The 27,891-nt window shown below is 39.4% G+C and overlaps 1 protein-coding gene across 3 annotated transcripts; it reads right to left on the reverse strand.

The window, feature by feature from the left end:
- Nucleotides 1–27,854, reverse strand: LOC119721221 (metallophosphoesterase MPPED2-like). Of its 3 annotated transcripts, XM_038191182.1 has the most exons (8): nt 27,682–27,854; nt 19,731–19,790; nt 10,179–10,378; nt 6,778–6,927; nt 6,591–6,737; nt 4,833–5,061; nt 2,506–2,621; nt 1–1,153 (listed from the first exon to the last, which is right to left on the reverse strand). In XM_038191182.1, exons 2-8 carry the CDS (start codon nt 19,739–19,741, stop codon nt 900–902), a joined length of 1,107 nt encoding a protein of 368 aa, XP_038047110.1. In that variant the 5' UTR covers nt 19,742–19,790; nt 27,682–27,854; the 3' UTR covers nt 1–899. The 3 variants fall into 3 exon arrangements, with proteins under 3 accessions (XP_038047110.1, XP_038047109.1, XP_038047108.1); XM_038191181.1 differs by lacking the exon at nt 6,778–6,927; XM_038191180.1 differs by lacking the exon at nt 6,591–6,737.
- Nucleotides 27,855–27,891: the final 37 nt, after the last annotated feature.

A 27,891-nucleotide genomic window follows, 5' to 3' on the forward strand; every position in this document is an offset into this window, starting at 1 on the left:
TTAAAAACGGACAAGGACTTTCTCAAGAACAAACTTTTACAAAAAAGTATCACCAAAAAGGTATCATAAAAGCAACATCGTTGTCAGTAAAAAATGGCGTAAAAGCAATGGTGCAACTTTGGCACTCCTAAAAACTTTCAACAATGAGAAATTTTGGAGTCCTCTTTCTTTACTACATCACCGACATCGAAGGTCTTTGCTTATCAATGAACATGAACCAAACCTTCGTTGCAGCATAAACCTTTCAGTCATGTCAGTAGCAAGCTGAAGTGATACAAAGCTCTCACTTATTGCCCAAATATTTGGCCAGTTTTTAGCTTTATGTGGTGGTTTCCTGTGAAAACGAGCAAAACCTGGTATAAAAAAATTGTTGATACAAAAATGCTCAATTTTCAACCTGACTACATCAGTTGGAAGTTTGATGAAACTTGGTTGCAACACGATGGCACAACTATGTATACTCAAATCTGATTGGTCACTGCAAGTCACATGACTTGCATACTCACATGTGATTGGTCTTTACAGGTCACCTGACTTGACGTCACATGAATATCCTCATTCCTCAAAGCCTACTCTATGCTCCTAAAACTAGCCACATTATTTTCAACTTGCCTAACTTTGCAGATGAAGTTCAGATGTACAGCATTGCACATGGTGTCAAAGGTCACAACACCAGGGGTCACAAAAAGGTCAATATAACAATACGAGTGTTTTCGAAATTGTGGCTTGGTTTCCAACTTTGGTTTCATCTCTGGCTTGAAAACAAACAAGCCTTAAATTTGAAACCAAATGGAAGTACCAATAAGCCAAAGTTGAGAACTAAGCCGTGATTTCGAAAACCTCCAAGGTATCTGCGCTTCATGATCCTTCATCAGAGGTCAAAGGTGAGAGGTGATAAGTCAGAGCGATGTCTCGGCCTCCATGTTGGGTATCTTTGGTGTGGGCAAGTCAAACACGATGGGTTTGTTGGAAGGGCTGTAGTTGACCGTGCAGATTGAAGCGTTGATAAACGTGGTCTTGTTGTCTGTGGTCACGCCGTAGCCCTCGTGGATGTGACCAAAGATGTGGTATTTGGGTTTGACCCGACGCTGGACCGTGGTGAGGAGTTCCACGCAGCCGGCTCGCTCTTTGGAGGTGGTCAAATCACCGTGACCTGTGGCGGTGACAAAACTCATTTAAAGGCACATAGGATCATTTGCAAACACTCAAAAACCAAACTGCCAAAATGTTATGAAATAGGAGATTTGATTGCAAGTAAATGATAGCATGAAACATCCTGTGAAATCGGTGAGCCTGGTATGCTGTCATTCTCAAGAAAAGAGGAATTTTGTATCAGAACTAATGATGGATACGACCTAAACATCACTGAAAACCAACAGTTTTCTCAAATACTACATCCGTTAAATGGTCATGAGCCAGCTGTTGACTTCATGCGTATGCTCAGGATGGCTCGATTGTACATGTATTACTTGCCCATGACAGAACCAGCACTCAGGCACTCCCTGTGACCTATGGGTTCTGTGCACGACAGATTCCGCGTGCTGCACTTTGACGATTGAAAATGAACAGCGTTTTTTCGTGTTTTGCTGCACCAATGGGCACAAAACAGATCAGTGGAACGATGCCAGGCTTTCAAGCAGACCCAGGTGAAACAGTAGGAGATCAGTATGATCAAAACTAAATTTAAAAAAAAAAGGACAAAACTAGGACTTTGGAGAACAAAATCAGGATATAAGTATTTTGCGGGCTCTCGGGTGTAGTTTTCATTATTAAATAATCACCCATAATCAATGAGATTTCATTTTTCGCATTTGTTGGGCAAGACAAAAGTAGGAAAAGTACGCATTTCAAGAAAAAAGTAGGAGCAAGGTAAAAAAAAAATAGGAAAAAGTAGGTATACTTGAAAGCCTGCGATGTCCACTGTAAATTAATAGCCGTTAAATTGGTCCATTTCATGAAATTACGACACATGCAAATGATCCTAGGTACTAAGACAAGTTAAGTTTGCGGCAGCACCATGTGAATAAATCTCTTTTGTGAGTATGTGTGGTTCTGAAAAGAACCGGAGGGACTCAACGTTTCGAACAGTATGCTCTGCCCGTCGTCAGGAGAATGAGGATGCTGGGATGTTATAAGGATGGGTGCGGTGAGGCATGAGAAGGATGCAAACTGGTGAAGCTCGAAACCGGTGAAGCTGAGAAGGATACAAGTTGACTGAAGGATGCTGGATGATCACTGGAGCGAGTCAGTACACAGTGAGGGGGCAAAAGGGAAGGAGCTCAGGATATAGGTGACCCATAGGCGAGAGCTGAACCTAAGTTGTCCTAGGGTATAGGAGATCCTAGGTACATTTAAAACTGACTCTGTGCATGAACAATAGCCATTGCCTTGTGACTCCACTGACAGTGTGGAACACACTGCCTGCCTGTGCTGGTCTAGGCATATATGTTTTGAATTTCCACGAAGAAACAGGGAAGGAAAAACAGAAGGCAAGCAGGGCCTTACCTAAGGGTGGTCCGTGCGTGACAAGGACGTCAATACCGGCAGGGATGAGGTTCCATTTGTCTAGTAGCGGCTGGCCTCTCTGTAAATTGAAGGCCCAGTCACAGAACTCTGGTTGCCTGTGAATGAAACGAAAGAGAAGACGGTTCTATCATCTGTGGTATTATAGTCAAGATTCCAACTAGGCCAGGCTCACAAGGCTTTTGTTCTTGAGCAAGATATTTTACAATGAGCAAGTATCTTGTCAGGACAAAGTTTGCCATAAAGCACACTCAGAGATGCCAACTTTACAGACTACAAAATAGTAATGATTCTTCCTGCAAAGAGTAATGCTAATGTAAATACATAGGACAGCAGTCAAGTTTAAGAGTAACCACAGTACTTTTCAGAGTAACCATAGATAAGGACAGCTGGAATTTTCAAGAGTAGTAACATGCCTCGAAATCATAATAATTACTCCTAAAGAGTAATGGTTGGCTGCACACTAGTTAACTACAAACAAGAAGAATGTAACCATGTCGGCTCTTCCCATCCACTGAGGTTATCTTTACATCTAGACTGAGGCTTTTGAATGGGCTTTCCAGAGAAAAGGCTTGTTATTTTGTAGTCTCCATGCTTTATCTAATACCAAAGTATAACTAATAAACTACTATACTACATCAGATAGTGTTAACACGTATGTAACTGGGTCATTCCACCAGGTTGGGGAACAGTGTGTGACATATGACCATATTAAGAAAAGCATGAATGCCTTGCTAGCAGTTGCTCTACATAATATTTGTTGTTGGGTATTTCACTGCTGCAGAAAGTTTGAAATCATTTCAATGTATTTTGCCAAAAATATGAGCAAAAAATGTAATTTTGGACGTAACATTTACACCGTGTCAGTGTTACGTCCAAATATCACATTTATACCTTTTTTTTCAATTTCTGCGAAACATTACCCAACTTCACTTTGCGTACTTCTTACTATACAAGCAACACAATAAGAGAAGCTTTTACTACGGTAGTCAGGTATCAAATGGAGCAGAAATGATAGCTTGGTTGTGTGGATGTAACATTGACACGGTATAAAACCCAAATGTCACACTTCCATTGAGTGATTTTTACACCGTTACATCCACACTTGAGGTATTGTTTCTGCTATATTTGAACCCTGACTATACCCAAAAAAAAGCTTTTCTTGGTGCTTAGGCGTCCAGTTGTAAATATGCAATGTCAGTTTGGATAATATTTTACATACGTGTAAAAAATGGCAAAAAAAAGAATATTTGGATGTAACATTGACACGGTGTCAATGTTACGTCCGAATTACTACATTTTTGCTCATATTTTTGTCAAAGTTATTTCAAATGATTTCAAACTTTCTCAAGTATTGAAACACCTTAAGACAAATATTATGTTGAGCAATTGTTTAGAATGCATTGATACTTTTAATAATATAACCAAATATATGGATGTAACATGCACTGCTTCCCAACCCGGTGGAATGACCCAACTACTACCTACACTGTATGTTCCACAATATCAATGTGAACTGTAAAAGTCTGACTTTCACTAAAATCACCTCAAGAATAATATTGTAAAAAAAAATTAGGCATGTCCATGTACTTCAGACTTCAACAAAATTGTGTGAAGCAACGGTATAAAGGTAGCTGGAATCAAAATTTATGAACATCTTGAATTGAAGAAAATAGGGGGTGTATAGTTTGATGTATATGGGGCAGAAGTAGGACTTAAAGGGAATATACAACATTTGCAAACATCGAAAAATAAAACTACCAAGTTTTTAAGAAATACCATACTAGGATGTTGGTAAATGACAGTCTAAAGCATCCTGTAAAATTATGGCACCTGGTGTGAAGTCATTTTCAAGAAAATGGTATTTTTGTATATATTTCCAACGGTGGTCGGCCGACCACCGTTGGAAAAACCTAACTATATTTCAACTACTGCTCCAAATTTACCTTTTTTCAGTCCAAATTTTGTTTGGTATTGGTTACATGTTCATGAACGGGTGCAGGCCAGCTAGACTGGTTCACTTACCTTACAATTTTCTGGCAACTATAAATTGATCCATTTCATCTTTAGTGGAGTCAGGGAACCAGACTACTTGAACAATTTTGTTTTTCTTGGTTTTTCCAGATTTCGAACATACAACTTCAAACAAGTCAGTGTAACAATATTTGATATATTATACTAACCCCTCAAATACTCCATTTCTGAAAATTACAGCAAAAGCCAATGATGTACATTCCCTTTAACATGATAAACATTTACAAGAATACAGTTGACATGGTAGAAACTTTGTACACAAATTCCCACGTTACCATGGTGATCCATAGATGCGGAATCCCATGATGTTGACCTCGGCATCCTCCAGGTAGGTGCAGTTGGTCAGCAAGGCCGGGATGTGCTTCCAGTCTTCCTGCTTGACCTCCTGCAACGCGGTGGCAAAGCTCATGAAGACGTGGCTGTTCTGCTCCGTCATCAGCTGCCGGTCAAAGGTCACCTCGTGGTTACCGGCGATCACGATCTTGTGCCGGTGGGGCAAGTGGCCTGAAAAACGGGAAGAAGAAGATTTGAAGAATTTTTTTCTGGAACCTTTGAAAAGGTGACAGACATTATGCTAGGACCGAAGGGAAAGCCTACACACCTCTGACGGAGTCTCTGACTGACTGACTGACTGAATCACTGACTAAAAATGGGCTGAAATGAAACATTCAGACCAAGCTCGGTTTCGGCTAGCCTAAGCCTAGTTGCTATCAATTTGAATTTAAAGGTAGAGTTTATCATTTGTCATTTGTGCATTTTTTTGTTTGAAGCAACAAAAATGCTCTTTATCTAGAGAAGGGTGCTTAAAGGGACACTAGGTCCTGGAACAGCCCAATTGGGCTACAAAACGCGCTTGGAACGAGATGATGTTAATCGGAATTAACATTTAAAATTAGGATATAAACATCCACACAACTATCCTTTTAAAGCTGGGCATTTTTGTGTTATTCCTGTATTATGCGTGCGAGACGAATTTCGGGGTCCACTTTTGCGACCCCATAAATTCGAGCTGTCCGGATGCTAGTTGTGATTTCATTCGTTGAGTGTTCCCCTTTTGCGGACGTTGAAGAAACTATTTTTTTTTGCATTGGTGATTGGTCACCGCTGTTCCCAAGACACACAACGTGTATATCGTACACTGAGAACGACACGAAAAACTAAATTTGTACTCCGTCATGTCCGATGTAAACAACCGGTTTTTTTTTCGTCTTTCTCGGGAATGGTAAGACATTAGGTTAGTTTTCTTTCAACCAGATGTTTGAAATAGGCTAAGTAAACAATCCAAAACATAAAATTTTAGGGGATTTCAGGACCTAGTGCCTTTTTAACAACTAACCTGATGATGTTTAAGCTTAGTGAATGCTGTATATGCTGAGAAAACAATATTCTAGGATCTCGAATTTCAATTCAAAAGTTGCTGAATCATGTTTTGAATTGCATCCGAAATCAGCGTCCGGGACATGTTCTCATTCACCCGATTGCAGCTACGCGATGTCAAGCACTGAACCGACGAATTATAGCAACCGCGCACGCCTGTGCATCGTATAAACACTAGCCGCGCACCCATTCATGGCTTCGCCCAATTAAAAACGAACTACTAATGGAAATTTCCAAAAATGTGTCTTCAGACACATCTTTGGAAATGACATTCTTTTATTGTTTTTTTCATAATGACAGCATGCCAGAAGAATCATTTCACTGGGAGTTTAGTGCCATTACTATCTTTAAACCAGGTATGTTTTTCAATAATAATTTTGTCAGTTACTTTTTTGATAGCTGCAAATGATATACATACACCAAGCGTTGCTGGTACCGGTACCTGTGATAAACATGCCTTGTGAGGGCATTTTTTTTTTTTTAAATTTAGGTTGACTCTTGCATATTTCAGTGATACAAAACCATTGCCCTCTGACTCCACTTTAATGCATAAGGTCCATACAACTGTACATAAAATGTATACTAAGCATGAAAACAATTGAACATTTTGTTTGTCCTTCAGAAGTTTAGAAAAAACTAATCGTCTATAACCTCACCCAGAAACTCATTGAAGGCTACCACTTCCCTTGGCAGTCCAATGTTGCTGAAATTCCCAGCGTGGATCAAGATATCCCCCTCCGGAATCTTAGCCATGTGACTCGTCCTCGAAAAGGTGTCGGAGATGCAAACGAACCTGGTGTGATCTGTGCGACAACAGACAGAAAACGGGTACGGTAGACTCACCTAAGAATTCGTTGAATCTCTTAACTTCACTCGGGCGACCCGTGTTGGTGAAGTCGCCCGCGTGGATCAGAACGTCGCCGGCGGGGAGAGTTTGGATAAGTCGGGCCGCTTGGTTGTGCGTGTCGGAAATACAGACAAAGCGTACGGCCCCTGATATGGACGCAACACAGGAAAAAAAAACGTGCATGGGGACAAGGGTACAGCTTGAGATGGGATGAGATGACTGCATGCAAGGTGGAACGTAACAATCCAGTAAAACATTACCAGCACTAGAAAACTTTGATGCTCCTATGGAAACATGCATTGTCAGCCTAGTTATTACTTGGGTCAATATTGGTCAAGACCCCCATTGGTTTGTACACAGTAGGCCAGGAGGTGAGGAAGAAAATTTTGACCATTGGTGACCTCTTAAGCAAGATGAGGGTTAGAGAATACAATGTAGATGCACCACCAATGAAAACAATTTGAAAGCATTCCAAGATGCCCGTGCGTGAAGCTTTTCGAGTATTTAAGCTCGAACATAATTGAAAATAAATTCACACAAAATCAAAGCAAGCTGCATCATGGCATGTACATGTAAGTTGTAACCAATTCAGTCACAAGTTCAATCAAAAATGGCAGCTCACAAGTAACGGAGGATCAACAGCAACAAAAGATTTCCTCCAGTCACAGTTCATTTGAATATTTTGCCATATTTGAGATTTGGATGTCTTGCAATTCGGGCAATTCACAATGCAGTGCGCCACCAAGAGTTTGCCATGGAGAGTCCATTTTTCTAGTTTACGGTCGACAAAACATGGCCCATTTGAATGAGTGTCAGTAGACAACTTGAGCTAATTTGTTATAGATTAGGGCATAGCGTTCTGCCGCCTCACAAAAAACACCACATTGATAAAAAGAAAACAAAAGGGCAAACATACTCGAAGCATACCTTTACGAAACTACTGACTGGAAAAACGAACAATTTCAAATGTCCCGCGCTGTGAATTTGTCTCCCATCTCCCACAATGCACTGGGAAAAATGAACTCTTCGTGGCAAACTCTTGGTGGCACACTGCATTGTGAATCGCCCGAATTGATTTGATCACAACTCTTAACAAAATGTGCAAGCCAAGGAAGTACCATAAACAAGCAACAAAACTGCCAGACATTAAGAAGACGCATGCGAGACAAAGTGACCAGTTGCTACATGTACCATAGACGGGCATAGGACCATCCCAAATATACCAAATACTCAAATATTCTATCATCAACTGAATAAACGAATAGTTTTTGCCGCTTTGAACATTCAAAAACCAAAAAACTACGCACATACATGTACACACACAACTGTGATGTTATTTTTTTTTGGAAAGTTGCGACGCTTTATTGTCAGATGTTACTGTTTTTTTGGCGATGGTGGTTCACTATTCCCATCCTTTTAGCTGGTTAACTCCTTCAGTGCCAAAGTCGTACATGTACAAGGTATATTTGTTAGTTCGAAATTGCCAACCTCGTACATGTACAAGGTAATGTTTGTACTTAAAATCGCCAAACCTCGTACATGTACGAGGTAGAGTAAGCATGTTATCACAAGGGGGCGCTCTCGCTCTTTCTAATAATATCATTTTTATTCAGGTACGACCTGTATTTATTTGTTTCATTCGAGTTCTTGCGAGAGGGCGCAGCACTGACACTCATATTTTCTGCAAAAAGTGCAGAATTCCCTTGTGTGCAGGACAGTGCATGTTTCAGGGTGTATCACTATGTACGTGACTGCTCTTGACTTTCCAATGTACCAAGGATATACCAGAGAGCAACAACAACAAATTTAGTGAGTGAAACTTATTTAATTTTTTTTTACAGAATTTTGAACAATTAAAAAAACGCTCGAAGTTGGGCACTTTAGGGTTAAACTTTTCAAATTTTGCAGGCACTGAAAGAGTTAAGGCCCTTGACAGTTATAAAATACTGACTTCAAAACACTCCAGCGCCCCATAGCAAATTTTAACTGTCACGCCCCGCGTGCATCGTTTCATTGGCACGGCACAGAGTTTCAGCTGCCAGTTTCGAATATCCGAATATTCGGTCCAATGCAGTTTGGAGTAATCGAATGCTAAATTATTCGAAAATGGACAGCCCTAGCCGAGCAAAATATGAACCATGCTCCACTGTGCTCTGCGTACATGCAAATAATCTAAGCCGTTCATGGCAGGAGGGTTGGTGATTGGTCTGTGTCTGTCTGTTAGTCTGACTGTCTCCCTGTCAATCCTTTGCTAAAACTGTGATTTCAGAATTACAATTAGGACTTAAAACTAGACTTGAAATAGACCTGTAAGATTACAGTATGTACATGTTGTACCACGGCTGCCCAGCTATGGGGGACGGGGGTGAAATGGCGATTGATCTATAGGAATGAAATGCTGTCAGATAAATACATGTGCAGTTCTTTTTTACAAAGTCCTGAAGACACGATTTCATCAAGTCCACAATACTTTGGTTTTTTACTTTTCTTCGGGTTTGTGGGTTACATTTTCCATCTTTTTTGTTTGTTTGGGGGGGGGGGGGGGGTTTGGAAAAGACCTACCGGTAATTTGACTCCTTTATCAACTGACAGGAATATCTGTTTCTTATTTTCAAATCCAAGCTAATTTGCCAACACTTTGGGACCAACCATAGAGCTATATCAAATTACTAGAGCGCTAACTCGATGTACAAAGTAATGCCTGATGGGCGCATCCATGTTTGTGCACAAACCTATGGAAAACTCGAAATTTTGTACGGCTTTTGTACAGCTATTTGCATATCTGCATTTGTATTCCATACCGGTGCGTCATTGAAGCCGATACGCCCAAAACCGAAACGCACGATCAACAAATGAGCGTTTCATTTTTGCTCTACGCAAACAGCGCAACGTGTGCGCGTCCCTCCGCTGCAGATGCTTTTCGCCGTGACGTTTTTTGAACCGTCATGACGCACTTAAGTTGTTTGCGTATCTTCTACTTGCGCGTTGCATTTAGAGTACACTTTTAAAATTCAATCCATCTATTTTGATTGTGTGCTACAAACACGCACATAAATTCAACATGTCTGCGCCCAGAGCGGCTTCACAGCATCTCCGTGCGTAAAAATGAGGAGTTAGCACTCTAGGCCCAATTTCATGGCGCTGCTAAGCACAAAAATTTGCTTAGCACAAAAAAGGTCTGGCTTATAAAAGCAGGTTACCAGCCAAAACTCCACTTGATGTACATTGCTCGTGATTAGTATTCAGCTGTTGTTTGCTTAGCATGAAAATCACATGGAGTTTTGGCTGGTAACCTGCTTTTATAAGCCAGACTTTTTTTGTGCTTAGCAATTTTTTTGTGCTTAGCAGCGCCGTGAAATTGGGCCCTAGTAATTTAATACAGCTCTATGGGACCAACCTTCAGGTTTGGGCGTGTCCGGGCAGACCGGAGTGACCACCCTATACCCTGTGGATGACCGGTTCTTCATGGTGTCCCACACGTACGTAGGCCTGTGGGTCTCTGGATGGACGGCCACCTCCCCGGCATATTCATCCTCAATGTCCTCATCTCGAGGCTTGGCAGACATGCTGCGACTTCCTGTAGCACGGAGGAAGCGTCTGTGGACAAGGAGATATCAAATCAAGTCAAATCAAAACACAAACTAGTGCTTTGGCATTTGTTTTCCACATGCAAGATGATCGGGCACAGAAATATTTTGTGTGTATTATTAAGTGAATAACTCACTGTAAAATAGTTCATTGAGTATGGACCATTTGATTACTAAGTATGAACATGATTGTTCAATTCATTCATTAATTATAAATTTAAAATATTGTCATTTCTTAACTAAAATCACTTGATATCCTATATCCTATAATTTGATATCCTATGCAGTGTTGGAGGTCTTGACCAAAGTCTTGGTCTCGAGACTAGTCTCGAGACCATTTTTTCAGGTCTCGACGATTTTGAGGTCTCGGAATGTTGTGGTCTCGGTCTCGACTCCAAATGTCCCTGTCTCGGACAAGGGTCTTGGATCAAGACCTTGACGAGACCCGTTAAATATTCCAGAGTGTTTGAAGACAACTATTCGATTAACCGCTTATGGAGTCGACACTGTACCGGTATCACCAGGGCAAATCTATGATAACGCATAGTGCATGTCAAAAGAATTTCCGCAGGGAGAGAATGCTTATCGCTAGCATATCGCCGCTCAGTTAGTAGCATGGACTGTTTGTCAAAATCCGTTAACAAACAGACGAGTTCAGCCTTCATCAGGCACGTGAGCCGTGTCCACAAAGTAAAATACGTACCTACCGCCTTATGTAAACCATTTATTAGGCCTAATAATATTACCCCCAAAATAATTGAACCAACATTTCCGTCAATTTGAACTAACGTTAAACAAGGGAAAACCTTACAGATGTAGGGCCAGGATGATGTATGTTGCACCGTGTGTTGCTGGGCTGAGGGCCAAGTTCGCCATGTTGAACTTTTTTCTTACGTGTTGTTTGACAATTTACCAGTTCAGTTACATGTATGTTGAAGTTGATGAAACAAAGTGTAATTGCTGCGACTAATAATAGTTATTTTCATGTTAAAAAGTAATCAAATTATCAGCAAGCTTTGACTTGAGCAGGATTGAAGCTGAGTGATAGTACAGGTTTTTTTCGGTCCTCAAAGTTTTAATGGAACTTGGGCGCCGCCATCTTGGATTGAGTGCGCCCTAACACGTTATTTATTTATTTAATTTTTTTCTCAAAAATAATTTAAATGTCCACCAGTTGTCCACCCAAGTTTGCTTAGATTGTTTTCATACTGACTGGTTAATTTGAATGGATAATGGGAACATTTTTGGAAACAAGTAATTTTTTATTTCTATTTATTTTTTCTCCAGAAAATTATTTCAATTTAATATGTTTCATGTTAATATGAGTTTCCTTACTGCAAATAACTATAACTTTTTTAATTGACTCATTTGCAGATACAATGAATACATACAAAACAAGACTCAGGCAGACAGTCAGCAGCATACCATCACCAGTTTTATTACACCCGGTGCACATACATGTAGCAGCAGTTTGTTTTTTTAAATGAGGTCTCGGTCTCGGTCTCGGTCTCGGACTTTGAGGTCTCGGTCTCGGTCTCGGATGGGGAAGTCTCGGTCTCAGTCTCGGACTATGAGGTCTCGGTCTCGGTCTCCAATGGGGAAGTCTCGGTCTTGGTCTCGGTCTCGGACTATGAGGTCTTGACTCCAACACTGATGCTATGATGTCATCATGACGTCACTATTTTATGCACATCAGAGTCTATGTTCATACCAAGTTTCAAGTTTAGACACATTGTTCAGTTTGAACCAAAAGCTGAGACTTATAGGCCTAATAGTAATGACAATAATAATAATATTAAGTGGGTATTTATAAAGCGCACGTATCCACCAGGACTGGTGCTCAAGGCGCTGCATCATTATTACCCCTGCTCATTGGGCCCATGAAACATTCCTAACACTGTATTTCAGCTCCCTGGGGAGTATACAACTTGATACTACCATTTCAGTGCAAAGCAGCTAAATCAACCACACTAAACCATCTCTGCCCTCACAGGTACCCATTTACTCCTGGGTGGGAAGAAGCAATGAGTAACAAAGTGACTTGCCCAAGGGCACACGCACCACGACCTCAGGCTGGACTCGAACCCACAACCTGCAGCTTTACCCGCAGACCATGAGTCCAATGCCCTTAACCACGAGGCCACAGCACTCCAGAAGAGAAAAAAAACACAGAAAGCAAAGAAAGAAGAACCATTACAAAAGTACATGTACTGAGTGATCACTTAATTGTGACATTTGTTTAACTAGGAAACCTTTCTGAAGCCTTAAAATGTCACCACATTTGGAATCCAAATTTGCAAAATCTCCCAAATCAAATTCTTTGAGGACTTATCACTATTTCAAATTCCGCCATGCTTCACTGTTATGCTTGGGGCATACAGCACAAAAGTCATATAAATTGTTTTTCACTCCCAGATGTCCCCTGAAAACATTCCCACTGAAATTCTTCAAAATTAAGTTTAAAACACTCTAAAAGCATGTACGTACACGCATTCAGACTCACATTATTTAGATACTATTGAATTATTTCAGTAGTGCTACAGCATCACAGTAAATTATTGGAAAGGTATGTTTAAAAAAAAAAGGAAATTTTTTGTCACGGAAGTGCATTTATGGCGAAAGGGAAGAATGACTGGTACAAATAAACAGTGATCTCAGAATGTACCGGTACCGTACATGTCTAAACAAATGTCATATCAAATATGTTCAATATTAGCTACAAGGCATCATATCCACATAATTTTTTTGTAAATATTTGGTCATTCAAATTTTTTTCGAATCATTTATTTTGATCATGTGACCATATTTTACTTTGTCGTTTGTTGCATATACATGTAATGTGCATGTATACATGTATGTATCAAATGGCTTAAACCTAAAGACTACTCAAAGAAAATACATGCACCTTTAAGGAAATTAAAAGTCCCTAGATGGACATGATTGAATATTTTACAGGCAGTAATTTGAGAACTTTTACTGTCAAAGAAAATCAATCTCATGTTTATACAATTTGTTTAACTGTGACAATGAAGATACCGGTAGTTTTAATTGTACAGCAAGATAAATATAAAAAAGGGAAAATTGTGTGTTAGTATTAAGTACTGTACCGTATGTTGTCATACGACAATTTTACATGTAGTTTAGATTCCATCCAATTACATGTACAAATTATTTTACCTGTTTAAATAGAAACTCTCCAAGCTACCTGCAGTTTAATTTAGCACTTGTGAACACTTTGTAAATTGACATTTTATTAGGACACTGACTAACATGATTAAATGCTTTAGTTTTAAAATCAATCGGTCGGAAACGTCAGACCTGAATCCTTCGCAGTCTATTTATCGGTCAAATTGACTCACGAGTCAAATTTTTAATTACTCGGTGCCCATACTGACATGCAATACCGTCCTAGAGTTATCATATGTGCATCCCTGCGTATACACTATCAACTTCACAAAACTCCGAGAGAAAGAGAATTGGGACACGCTTTTCCCCTCGGGGCAATGTGTTTATTTCTTCTTCGTTTTTTTTTTCTTTTTTTTTTTTCCAAGGACCTCTAGAAATCAGCTGAGACCAGCTGATGCAGCGCGCGAATCGGAGCACGGCAACACGAGACCGTTGCATTCAGTACAGAGGAGGCTGCACATTGCAAACCGGACAAGTAGTGGCTAGAAATTCCCCAGGGCCCAGCTATGTGTACATAATATGCAGTCTAGTGAGGACTGCCTCACCAGGTCAGTCGGTGCTGTGCGATATGTCAGTTAAACTCACGTGCGTTGTGTATGAAAGTATCGATCTATCAATATATATTATACCGGTACATGCGACAGAAATAAAGAGATAGGAATAATGATAATATCATGGACAAGTGTAGATGTTAATGGAGTTATTTACTTAAGGCTAGCTACTCAAAGTACGTATGACAGGAGTAATGCCCAGCTATATTTTGGGGGTTCTTACTTGTACAAACAGAGCAGATTAAGTTTTATGCCTTGTCATATTTAATGAGCTACATGTACATGCGTACTGCATTATTACTGCATTGGCAACAGCAGAATTTATACATGATACGGAAAGATTTCCATGTATACAAAGTTCACTCAACACCCTGTGTACAAACCCTATGAGATTGGACTGAAAAATTCTAAGTGTGTTCTAAGAAAATGCTTGTATTTTCTCACTGCTCAAATTGACTTTGATGACATGAAATTGTTATCTGGGGGCTTGTTAGTCAATACAGAGGGAAATTAGTGAACTTCATATATATGGAAATCTTTCCCATGATACATGTAGCTTTAAGCGATCATTATATTATTTTACTATTTGTAAATTTGTAAAAGGATGCTTTAAAATACATATTTGTTTTATTTATTACTGATAAGAATGTAGGATGTAAGAGCAAAATCAATCACCCACATTTTACACAAATGCAATGAATTTTGCAATCACGTAGGCCTACATGTACGCACACATTTATCACAAAAGAATGAAGACACCTTTGTCATTTTTTAAAGCTCAAAATTTGATGCTTTGCAAAAACCTGATAACGTCTGACAAACAACAACTCCACACCTAAGATAGCTGTGTATCTGACTCATGAAAGTAACCGTGCTGAAAGCCACATTGAAAGTAACCATCCAATGCACACGGCTTGCAATGCATCAATTAATCAAAGAAAACTTTTTCCTAATGCAGCTTTCATTAACAACATGTTCATCAGCACCAAAAACTTGACATCTACTAAACACAACTACATCAAACTGAACGATCCTGCCAACTTCAACCTGAGTAATTTCCATAGAGCTACATGTATATCAAATTACTAGAGCGCTAACTCCTCATTCTTGCACGCGGAGACGCTTTGAAGCCGTCCTGGGCGCAGACATTTTGAATTCATGTGCGTGTTTGTAGAACACAATGAAATTAGATGGATTGAATTTCAACGCGCAAGTAGAACACACGCAAACAGCTTAAACTCGTCATGACAGTAAAAAAAAACGTCACAGCAAAACGCATCTGCAGCGAATACGCGCACGCGTTGCGCTGTTTGCGTAGAGCAAAATGAAACGCTCATTTGCTGATCGTGCGTTTCGGTTTTGGGCGCATCGGCTTCAATGACGCACCGGTATGGAATACAAACGCAGATATGCAAATAGCCGTACAAAAGCCGTACAAAATTTCGAGTTATCCATAGGTTTGTGTACAAACATGGATGCGCCCATCAGGCATATCGAGTTAGCACTCTAGTAATTTAATATAGCTCTATGTAATTTCATATTTAATAATCATAACATACTATACAAAAATGTACATGTTCTCACTCAAACTTTTGAACCATTTATTCTCTTTTTATTCACTCTGCTTATACATGTACACGGGACCCTAGCTCATTAATATAGTGATCTTTTTGTGAGACAACTAGTCCATTTCAGTGTGGTATTGCACACAGTGGAACAGACTCAGCACTCCATTCAAATGTTGCACTAGTACTGTGGCTTCATTCGCTAAAGAATTGAATGAACTGTCAAATTCCTATGCCCTAAAATTTAAAGTAAGTAATTCATTGATTAGTACTCAGTCTTATTTCGCTTCTTTTCTTCAGGTTGACATACTACAAAAAAATATTTTTAAAAAAAGTTCAAGAGAAACACGTAGCATTGGAACTCTTTCATATATTCCTGCAATAAGAATATCAGCTTCAACCACAATGCTCATTTAATTAATCAGGCTTTTAATCCCTAAATTTTGCCCCCCCCCCCCCAACATTGCTAATCCAAAGAAAACACACTGATCCCACACATCCAGTCGTAATCATTTATGCAGCACCTCTAGCTTTGCATGATGATGTACATGTATGTACATGTATGTGTACCGGCTGATTGACTTTCACGGTGTCAGGGTAAGATCAAGGCAAAGCTATCTGTAATCTATGGTCCAAGGACAAGTGTATGGAGCACCAAAGGTGCCTTCATCAATAGTTCATATCACTCCATTCGTCAGACTCATCATTCCATTTGGTAAACTCATCGTTCCATACGGCAAACTCATTCCATTCGATGAATTCATCACTTTTTGTGGCGAAATCATTATTTCATTTGGCAATTTTATCACTCCGTGCTGTGAATTTGCCATATCATTTGGCAAAATCAGTACGTCATTTGGCAAAATCGTCATTTCATTCTGCCAAATGACCATGTTCTTTCGGCAAGTTCACTATTTCATTCACAAATTCCCCATTTCATTCGGCAAATTCATCAGGATGAAATCGCCAAATGAAAGGATGAAATTGCCAAATGAAAAGGTGTACAGTACAACTTTGCAGAATGCAAATTTATGAATTAACAGAATGAGGCGATAAAATTGACTATTTAGAATGATAAAATTGCCGAATAGAAAGGTGAATTTGCAGAACGAAATCTGAATTTGAAAAAAAATGAAGAATTCAAAGAAAAACATGATGCAATTGCCAAATGGAATGATGAATTTGCCGAATGGAATGATCAATCTGACAAATCAAATGCTATGAACTATCAAAGGCAGTTCTGGCGTTCCATACAATGCACAAGTGCGGTTCCGCAACATGAATCTACATGGTATGTAACAGACTACAGCACAAACTACACTGACATACATATTTAATATGGCAGACACGAACTACAAGCAAGAAGTCTTGTACTGTATTAAATGCAATATAGATATGCGCCATTAATTGAAGTTGATGCTGAATTTATTTTTATGAACAATGCACATGTAAATCATATTTCAAGAACAAATTGGCCTATATTAGTTATCCCGCGAGCGCCAGTGGAACAAGGAATAATGTAGTGCGCTGTGTCCCACATACAATGTACATTGTACCACTACATTTTCCGTGTTCCACGAGCGCGAGCGTGATAACAAATTTATCTTCAAAGGGGCACTACCCGGTAGGTCCTGAAATCCCCGAAAATGTTATGCTTTGGATTGTTTACTTAGCCTATTTCAAACATCTGGTTGAAAGGAAACCAACCTAATGTCTTACCATTCCCGAGAAAAGACGAAAAAAACCAGCTTGTTTACATCGAACATGACGGAGTACGAATATGTTTTGCGTGTCATTCTCATGTACGCTATACACGTTGTGTGTCTCGGGAACAGTGCGCGGTGACCAATCACCAATGCAAAAAATTGTAGTTTCTTCAACGTCCGCAAAAGGCGAACACTTTACGCGTACGAATGAAATCACAACTAGCATCCAAACAGCTCGAATTTACGGGGTCGCAAAAGTGGACCCCGAAATTCGTTCTCGTACGCATAATACAGGAATAACACAAAAACGCCCAGTTTTGAAAGGATAGTTGTGTGGATGTTTTTACATCCTACTTTTAAAAGTTATTTCCAATTATCAACATCTCGCTCAAAGCGCGTTTTGTAGACCGATTGTGCTGTTCCAGGACCTAGTGTCCCTTTAAGCAAACTTGACGCGCAGTAAAGTTGGACCATCGCTTTAAGCCCAGTTCATACTTCACGCGAAAGCAAGTGCGAAACGAAATTCATGTCGTCAACAATGGTGGACGCGCTTCAAACGCAACGGCTTTACACGAACCTTTTAGCGGTTTAGCGCATGCAGCTGGAATGTCGCTCGCATCTTGGAATAGCGCATTACGCAGGGTGCAATGTAGACCGTGCAATACAGCCTTATATCACACTGTTGTTACCATGGATCGACCAATCAGGATCGAGGATACAAGTTTGCTTGAAGATAAATATACATGTACAGTGCAAGCCTAACTTTAGATCAATTAATACAAGGATCACCTTAAAGGGGCACTATTTCCTGAAATCCCTGAAAATTTCATGTTTTGCATCATTTACTTATCCTATTTCAAACATCTGGTTTGAAGGACACCAACCTAATGTCATACCGTTACCGAGAAAAGACGAAAAAACTTCGGTTGTTTACATCGGACACGACGGAGTACGAATGCGCTTTTCCTGTCGTTTTCACTTTCAGTCAATGTACATACGATATGTATACATAGGCCTACACAGCACCGTGCTTGCGAACAGCATGCGGTGACCAATCACCAACGCACAAAATATGGTTTCTTACACATCTGCAAAAGGCGAATCACTTTACAGATGAAATCACAACTAACAGCTCGAATTTTTGGGATCGCAAAAGTAGACCCCAAAATTCGTTCACGCACGCATAATACAGGAATAACACAAAAACGCCCGGTTTTGAAAGGATAGATGTGTGGATATTTATATCCTACTTTTAAATGTTCTGTCAGATTTACATCATTTCGTTTTGGCAAAGCGCATTTTGTAGCCCAATTGGGCTGTTCTAGGACCCAGTGTCCCTTTAAGAACTTGGAGCATTCTAAACCAACTAGAATATGGAGGGTTAGTATGGACGGTTAGTAATCATGGGAACTGGTGGCCTGAGTTTGATAAGTCCCTAGGCCAAAAAAAAAAAGTCTTCGGTTTCTGGTATGGAGCTTGCCCCAAAAGTGGTGCAAATGTTGGCTGATGACTGCAAATGGTGCCCGACTAAATTTACTGCAAAATGTATGGGAGCCAAGAGAGGCCACATAAAGATTATACTTGATCGTAATCCCATCATAAAACATGTTAAAATTGTGCAGCAGCAGGATTCCAAACAAACCAGTGAGTTTGGCAGTTTTGAGATATCATCTTACATTAAAAAAAAAAACCTTTTCATTTTGCCGATGCGCATGGCTAGGACGATGCGCACGCATACCAGAAACCGGAGACTTTATTTTTTGGGCCTTAACCATGTTAACCAGCATTTGGGGGAAAACGCATTGAATCAGTAATAATGCTTGCCCTACAGGGAGAAGAAATTTTGTATCATTGAAAATCCTTTCAGGGATGAAAAGCTGGAGTACATATTTCTGGCACCAATATGTTATCTACAAAAAAAGGTGCCTAATCCTTTATCTTTTGCCTATTTCACGCACATGGATACATGTTCAAAAGTGCCATTTAGTTACTAGACCATGCGTGAAATTGAGGCTATTTAAAATATTGATGAGATCGCATTATCAGAAGGTCTTCCTTCATTGTTTTATTTCACTTGGTTCAGTTTCATAAATAATTCTTATTGTTTACAGGACACAATGAGGCAATTCAATATCCATTTATAACTTTGAAATTTACATTTATTTCAAAAATTGTAACTTTCACCCTGACTTTTGCAGGCACTGCATAAAATATCTGGAACATACATGGTTTCCAAACTTGTCTAAACAACATTTCTATCGAACACTCTGAAGTAAAAAAAAATTACAAGGAAAGTCATTGTCTGAAATGACTTTCAGGTTTTTGTTGTTGTTTTTTTAATGATGAGTTCTTACCTGAAAGACATGGCTGTGGTGAATGGGGAGCATCAGCCTGATCACTGTCCAAACAATCCCCTGCAAAGTGGACAGAAAATTCAATATGACCCAAAAAACTTCTACTGTAAAATGCAAAGACCATGGCTGCCTAATCAATATGACCCAAAAAACTTCTACTGTAAAATGCAAAGACCATGGCTGCCTAATCTATCGCTAGGATTTCCTGATGTGACATGCAGAATGTCATCATTTGGCCACTGTAGCTACATATATTAACACTGCTGCACCAACCCAGTGATAAAAAAAGTGAATATCAGGATATCCTGACCCGGTAAGGCAAAGCAAAGTTATTTTTCATCTGGACTTTTGAAAAAAGGGAAGAGGTGGCCTTTTTTTCCCCCAAAAACAAAAGGAAAAGAACAAGGGAGGGGGCCGCAGAAGAAGGAAGTACGGTAGGCAGGGACGAGGAACTGGTATATTTTGCTTTATTTGTAACCTTTAAAATCCTTACTGCAGGATACTACATTCTCTTCCAATACTATACCACACAATACCAACACCTTTATTATACAGACGTACCGTGTATTTACCTAGAAATCAATGTTGGCCAGTAACCGCACCACCGGTATGCTACAACTGGGTTGTTATAAATGATAACTTTTTTTTAGGGAAATGAAAAATTCTGATTTTTAAACTTTAAATCAGATTAGTCTTAAAAAAGTGATCTTTTTTATTTCAATAACTTTATCTTTATTTTACCAGTTAAAATAAAAAAAAAAGTTTTGTCCATTAAATTATGATGCAAATTAAGTAATTCATCTAACATCTGGTAAAGTCAGTGTATTCTGCACTGTTTTGTTCACCTCTGAAACTCCTACAGTAGGCCTACAGTTTTCATTTTTCTACATAAGATTATCTACTTTCAAAAATAAATGTACATATTGTACATATTGATCATTACGTGCAGCTTCACAATACATATGGGTTACTCCATGAAGTTCGGGCAAAAAGTGTGACATTGGGTCAAAGTTCCCAAATGTTGATCTGAATATTGTTTTTTATAGCTCAACTACTATATTTTTAGGAAATAGTATGCTTTTTACCCAAAACATAAAACTGAATTTGTGGTTGATTTTTATATTCATGATGGGAAATTCAAAATACCTATGCTACATGGACACCAAATCTAAACAATTGCTCTGAACATTTTTGAATGGGTTAGGTTATTTGTCAGTTTTCTTGTTGTTTAAGATTAACTTTTAGGGTATAATCAAAGGGGAAACAAATGGTTCAGCAGATGCTCAAAATAAGTTGATACAACCCATTGTAAATTGAGGCTTTTTGTGTAATTTTGACTAAATTGTGCTTGTTTGGAAAAAGTAACCAAATCAGCTAGAAGAGATCTAAAATAGCATTTATGAGTAAAAGTTTGACTTAAATGACACAGTCAGTGAACCACCTTTCTAAAATGATGTTCAAAATGTATGCCTTTGCTCATCGTGCTGAGAAATATGGCTGACAATGTGTCAATTTTACCTATGCTACATGGACACCGTGTCCTGTAAATAGGTAGAAAACAGCACAATTTATCCAGTAATTAACTGAAAATTAAGCAAAAAATGGCTGAATCATGTTTTATGGCAGTGGACATGCAAACCGAATACAGAAGCTGAATTTTGGATACATAATTTGGATGTACGTATGAATTATAGAGTGTGGAACAATACCTATGCTACATGGACACCGTGTCCTATTTATCAATTTTCACTTTAGAGGAGCAAACCCTTATGTAAAATAGAGTTCATCTGTATCTGATTGTTATTAATTTATTGTAATTAACCACTTTCTTGGTTCTAACATTAAAAAAATAATTTGTCTACAATCATAGCTTCACAACTAAAGGAATACTCTCTTACCTATGCTACATTTTCTACCTATGCTACATTTGGACACCACGCTATATTTTGGAACATAAATCTTAATTGCTGAAGAACAATTTTCCAAAGCATGTTTTATTTTGAATATCCATCCAATTACTATTTACCAAAGGTTAAGATGTGTCAATATGTGTGGAGTTATTTCTGCTTGAGGGGTTTCTTTAGTTTGAAAATACCTATGCTACATGGACACCATTTCAAAAAATGATACTTTTTCTTCTTGCATATTACAATGTATAAACAGCAGCAAGTTTGGAGAATTCAACTTTTTAAAAACTCAACTTGGAGTGAGTTGAACATATTAAAATCAAAATCTTTCAGATACAGTGTGCTGTATGGAGATAGCAAGCCTTAGTACCTACCGGTATGCTACAGGACACAAAAAGTGCGGACACCAAATGTTTCACATGCATGTAATATCAACACGAGCAGCTTTTGTACAATTTTATGCATAGATACATGTATGGGTGAATATGACTTTAATCTAATAGTAAATTACTTAAAAGGATTGATCAGTTGGCATTTTTGCAACAAAACACAAAAAACAACAACACATGTTTCTGTTAATTTAAATGTCACACTTTTTACTGACATTTTTAGTGGGTTTTGCACACATATTGCCCAATAAAAATTATTTGAGGGCAGATACAGTCCTAGTTTGATTTTATTTTTAAAAGTAACATCACATCCTTTGAGGAAAATGTTACTTTGAAGGATTTGAAAGACTAAAGTTTTTACAAATTGATAACAAACAGAGTAATTTCAGCATTATCAGCTATTATTCCAACTTCATGGAGTAACCCATACATGTACCGGTATGTGAGGGATTTGATCTGGTAATGAAATCATTGAACTGAGCATGAGTTACAGACACACTATGGAAGCCAAGTGTCTTCATCTGTTGAAATGTTTATTTTTGTGCAAATTAAAAGATTGCTGATTGTATGTTTACAAGTATGACTTCTTCGAAATTAACGATTTACTGTATGTGGTTTTTCATAGGTTTCACCATGCTATTTTCTGTCAACAGAAAAGTTATTCACTTTATAATGAGCCATTCATCAGAAAATATCAGGCCAAGTGCAGTTGGGGAATTTTGAATTGTCTTCAAGCAAACTTGAATTCTATGCCTGATTGATTGAAAAAGCAGGATTGACTGGCTCTGACTACTTATATCTTTATACAGCTGCGTGCCTTGACTGTAGGTGTTTGATAAGCCAGCTGTGTATGACTTGACTGCTTTTGTCTGTCAACTGTAGGCTACTATTAGCTGTACAATTCCCCCCCCCTCCCCGGTGAAATGGTCAAAATAACCTGGCTCTTTCAGGGTTAGCCATGATTAAAATTGTTTGTTTTACCGTTTTGGATTTCCTCAACAACAAAAACAGTAAACGAACCATTGACTGTTATGTCGTTTTACAGTTTTGTAAAATGGTCAAACGGTTTTCAGATAAATACGGTTATTCCGATATCAGTTTAGTAAAATTCATTACAGCATAACGATCAATGATTTTTGTTTTACAGTTTTGCACAAATAACTTTGAAAAACAGTAAAACGATACAGACTGTTTTTTAAATTCAGTGTCATAGTTAGGGCCTAAGTCCGTAGTGCATTTTGTGGCGGTTGGCAAGGGGGGTGGAGGGGGACCATGCCGCGCACGAAGAAGCGTTACCTCGTCATAATTAAAGTGCGGTGTGATTCCTGGCTTGACCCTGACCCCCATCTACACTGCGATTCAGTCGGTGCCGTAACAGGGCTAAAGAGTTGCGAGCAAAAATGGCGCTGGAAAATTTCATGGATCAAATTTCACAATGGATACAGGATGGTAAGACGTATAAAGAAGTTGCAGATATTTTTAAGGAAATTGGAGTTCGGCGTGGCTCTTCAATGGCCAATATTCGCAAATTTTGTCATGAGAACGACAAAAATGTAAAAAGGGCAATTTGGGTCCCACGCATTGACTCGATCCCAAGGCCAGGACACATTAACATTCCAAGGTGCATTGCTTAATTGCCGAACCCAAAATGATCGACAAGACCTATTTGCTCTTTTCACACTCCGCCAAGGGGCATGCAGAGCCTCGATCTGGCAACTTTACACAATAAAAATTTAACCCCGACACGGGAATCACTGAACGGGCAATATTTATTGGGCAGTGGATATTTTGCCGGAGACGGCAAACCTTTAGTAAACGTTAGTTTGCCGGATATGCATTGAACATGTGCAGTTACTGTTTTTTTGTACCTTAACATTTTCTGGTGACAAATTTTAGTCTGGCTCCATGCCAATATTATCGTTGTAACCTCGTATTCACAAGATGGGATTCAGACCATTTTATAATTTTGGACTTTATTTCCCTTTAAAAAAAATCCTCCAGAGCCACGAATCAGAAAAAGAAAATGTAATACTCTGCAATAAAATGTTTTGAGACATGTTAAAATAATAAAAGAAGAATACTCTTATTTATTTGGGGATGGGGATGGGGAAATTTAAAATGTGGCAGGAAGGGATCGAACCCGAGTCATCCCGCTCACTAAAGCCTTTGCTTAACCACTACACCAAACGTGCTACACAACTTTTGGTGGGAATTTAAAATATATAATTCAGCCCTATCTTAAAGAGTACAGCGCCCTCTGTTGATATGGATTGCCACCAGCAAACCTTTAGTAAACGTTAGTTTGCCGTCATTACCTCCAGCAAAATATCCACTATCTATTTATTGTGTAAAGTTGCCAGATCGAGGCTCTGCATGCCCATGACGGAAGTGTGAAAAGAGCGAATTGACCGTTTTGTCATCGTCATGTTTTTGTCAAACAACACTCTAAAAATAGCAACTAGGTAATCGCTTATCGCTTTTTACAATTTAAAAAACAACAAAAAGGTAATTTTTCTGGTCACTAATTAATACCGTTTGACAAAACTGTAAAACGACAAAACAGTCAATGGTTCGTTTACTGTTTTTGTTTTTGAGGAAATCCAAAACGGTAAAACGAAATACGATTCCCTATTAATCCCGGGACATACCGTTATTTCATTTTACCATTTTGGATTTCCTCAAAAACAAAAACAGTAAACGAGCCATTGACCGTTTTGTCGTTTTACAGTTTTGTAAAACGGTCAAACGGTATTAAGTCACAAAAAGCAATTACCTTTTTATTGTTTTTGTAAATTGTAAAAAGCGATAAACGGTTAGTTGCTTTATTTTTAGAGTGTTGTTTTACAAAATCTCAGAAAGTTGACTGGATATCGCCGCTATGCACCATCATCCAGTTTGACTTGACGCCGGTGTTGTGCAAGCGTGACAAAAACATGACAATGTCAAAACGGTCAATAGTCTTGTCGACCATTTTTTTTTTAGTCAGGTTTAAGATGGCAATTATAGCAATGCACCTTGGAATGTTAATGTGTCCTTGGGACGGTGACTGCCTGTGAAATTGCCCACCTTACATTTATGTCGTTCTAGTTCTCACGACAGAATTTGAGAATATTGGCTATTGAAGAGCCGCGCTGGACTCCAATTTCCTTCAACATATCTGCAACTTCTTCATACGTCTTACCATTCTGTATCCATTGTGAAATGTCCCCCTTGAAATTTTCCAGCGCCATTTTTGCTTGCAACTCTTCAAGCCGGCCCCACCAACTGAATCACAGTAGATGGGGTCAGGGTCACGCCAGGAATCACACCACGCACGAGTTATGCCGAGGTAACACTTCTTCGTGCACGGCATGGTCCCCTTCCACCCCCGGCCGGCCTTGCCCACCATAAGTACCGCCACAAAATGCACTACGGACTGTTAACTATGACACCGAAGTAAAAGGAAAAACAGTCTGTATTGAATACTGACCGTTTTGCTGTTTTTCAAAGTTATTTGTGTAAAACTGTAAAACAAAAATCATTGATCGTTATGCTGTAGCTCTACTGAGTGGAGCGTTGAATTACGGGTACCCCTCCATACCAACGCTCCACCGATTCGCCATACTTTGGTAGCACCATCACAGTAGCATAGTCACAAACCCACGCGAGGACAAAAAGACCCCCAAAAAACGGTAAAGAGATTACAAATGAGAGAGACAGTTATCCTGGATTGATCTATACATTCTTGACATTCCATGAGACCCCTTATATTGTTCCCAAACAGCGAACATTTTGGAAAAAAACAGCAAAATAGTCTGAAAACTTACAGTTCAATGTGTTTGCATGGAGGCTCAGTTCTTGAATTAGCTTGTCAATGAGGGCGTCTGACGTGACGTCACCGTCGTTGCTCGATAGCGAAGAAAAACAAGGTGCGCTTTATCAACGACTGTTTCGTGTAATAATACGTGCTCCGATCCGCGCCGCGCCGTACGACAGTATGGGCTTTGAACACACCCAAGGAGCACGTATCGTTACACAAAACAGTCGTGGATAAAGCGCGACTTGTTTTTCTTCGCGATCGAGCAACGACGTTGACGTCACGTCAGACGCCCTCATTGACAAGCTAATTCAAGAACTGAGCCTCCATGCAAACACATTGAACTGTAAGTTTTCAGACTATTTTGCCGTTTTTTTCCAAAATGTTCGCTGTTTGGGAACAATATAAGGGGTCTCATGGAATGTCAAGAATGTATAGATCAATCCAGGATAACTGTCTCTCTCATTTGTAATCTCTTTACCGGTTTTTGGGGTCTTTTTGTCCTCGCGTGGGTTTGTGACTATGCTACTGTGACGGTGCTACCAAAGTATGGCGAATCGGTGGAGCGTTGGTATGGAGGGGTACCCGTAATTCAACGCTCCACTCGGTAGAGCTAGTTATGCTGTAATGAAAGTTATGAAACTGTAGCTGGAGTTACCCAGCCCTGAGTTTTATCATTGGGTTGTCTATTAGGGCTGGAGCGCATTTTTCTCAAAACTTGTAGTATTTGCAAAAAAAATTTGGAAAATGTTCAATTTTGTCCCCGTTACACACTAATTGCAACTGCAACTCACCCCAAACTTGCCTGGAATAACCATTACACAGGTCCTTGAAGTAAAAAACGATCCACGATGAAGATTCAGCCTACAATTGCAGTGAAAACAGGAGGAATAACCGCTAACTTGACAACCTTGCTGGATTGGCCAGGACCGCTATTGGTTTGTGCACAAAAAAATTGTGTACAATGAATGGCGGTCGATTAACAGGCACAGAGAGCGATCGCTGTCAACTACTCGTTTTGCCGGCTGTGCTGGCTGTTGGCGCATGACGTCACGCGGAAGCGTTACACCCGATGACTGTTTCATGCACTATTGGTTGCGGTTCCAGTACCAAAGCTGTGATGCGAGTGGTAAACCTTATACTAGTGCATGAAACAGTCATCGGGTGTTACGCTTCCGCGTGACGTCATGCGCCAACAGCCAGCGCAGCCGGCAAAAACGAGTAGTTGACAGCGATCGCTCTCTGTGCCTGTTAATCGACCGCCATTCATTGTACACAATTTTTTTTGTGCACAAACCAATAGCGGTCCTGGCCAATCCAGCAAGGTTGTCAAGTTAGCGGTTATTCCTCCTGTTTTCACTGCAATTGTAGGCTGAATCTTCATTGTGGATCGTTTTTTACTTCAAGGACCTGTGTAATGGTTATTCCAGGCAAGTTTGGGGTGAGTTGCAGTTGCAATTAGTGTGTAACGGGGACAAAATTGAACATTTTCCAAATTTTTTTTGCAAATACTACAAGTTTTGAGAAAAATGCGCTCCAGCCCTAATAGACAACCCAATGATAAAACTCAGGGCTGGGTAACTCCAGCTAATGAAACTGTAAAACGGAATAACTGTATTTATCTTAATACCGTTTGCCGTTTTACAAAACTGTAAAACGACAAACCGGTCATTGGTTCGTTTACTGTTTTTGTTTTTGAGGAAATACAAAACGGTAAAACGAAATAACGGTATGTCCCGGGATTATTGTAGGCCTAGGCTACCGGGATTCCCTATTGACGAATCCCCCTATTTTTATTGACAATGACACCCCACACATCGTTAGTAAAACTCCCGTAACAAATAGGTGATTCTACTCACTGATTTCCTCAAATTGTTGATCTCAGATGTTATTATCATTCATCGTGTCTTCCATCAGTCATTTCTGCAAAGCTCCTGTTTCTTTGAGCCTAATAAGTGTCGTTTTTCGGTGAGATAATGTGGGCGATTTGTCGGGAATTTACATCGGCACGACTGCAGTGCAGTATAAATTCTTGCTTTTATTTTTATGAGAGCGCCCTCCAGCGGTGA

This window comes from Patiria miniata, unplaced genomic scaffold (genome assembly GCF_015706575.1).
Source record: "Patiria miniata isolate m_02_andy unplaced genomic scaffold, ASM1570657v1 HiC_scaffold_13, whole genome shotgun sequence".
NCBI lineage: Eukaryota > Metazoa > Echinodermata > Asteroidea > Valvatida > Asterinidae > Patiria > Patiria miniata.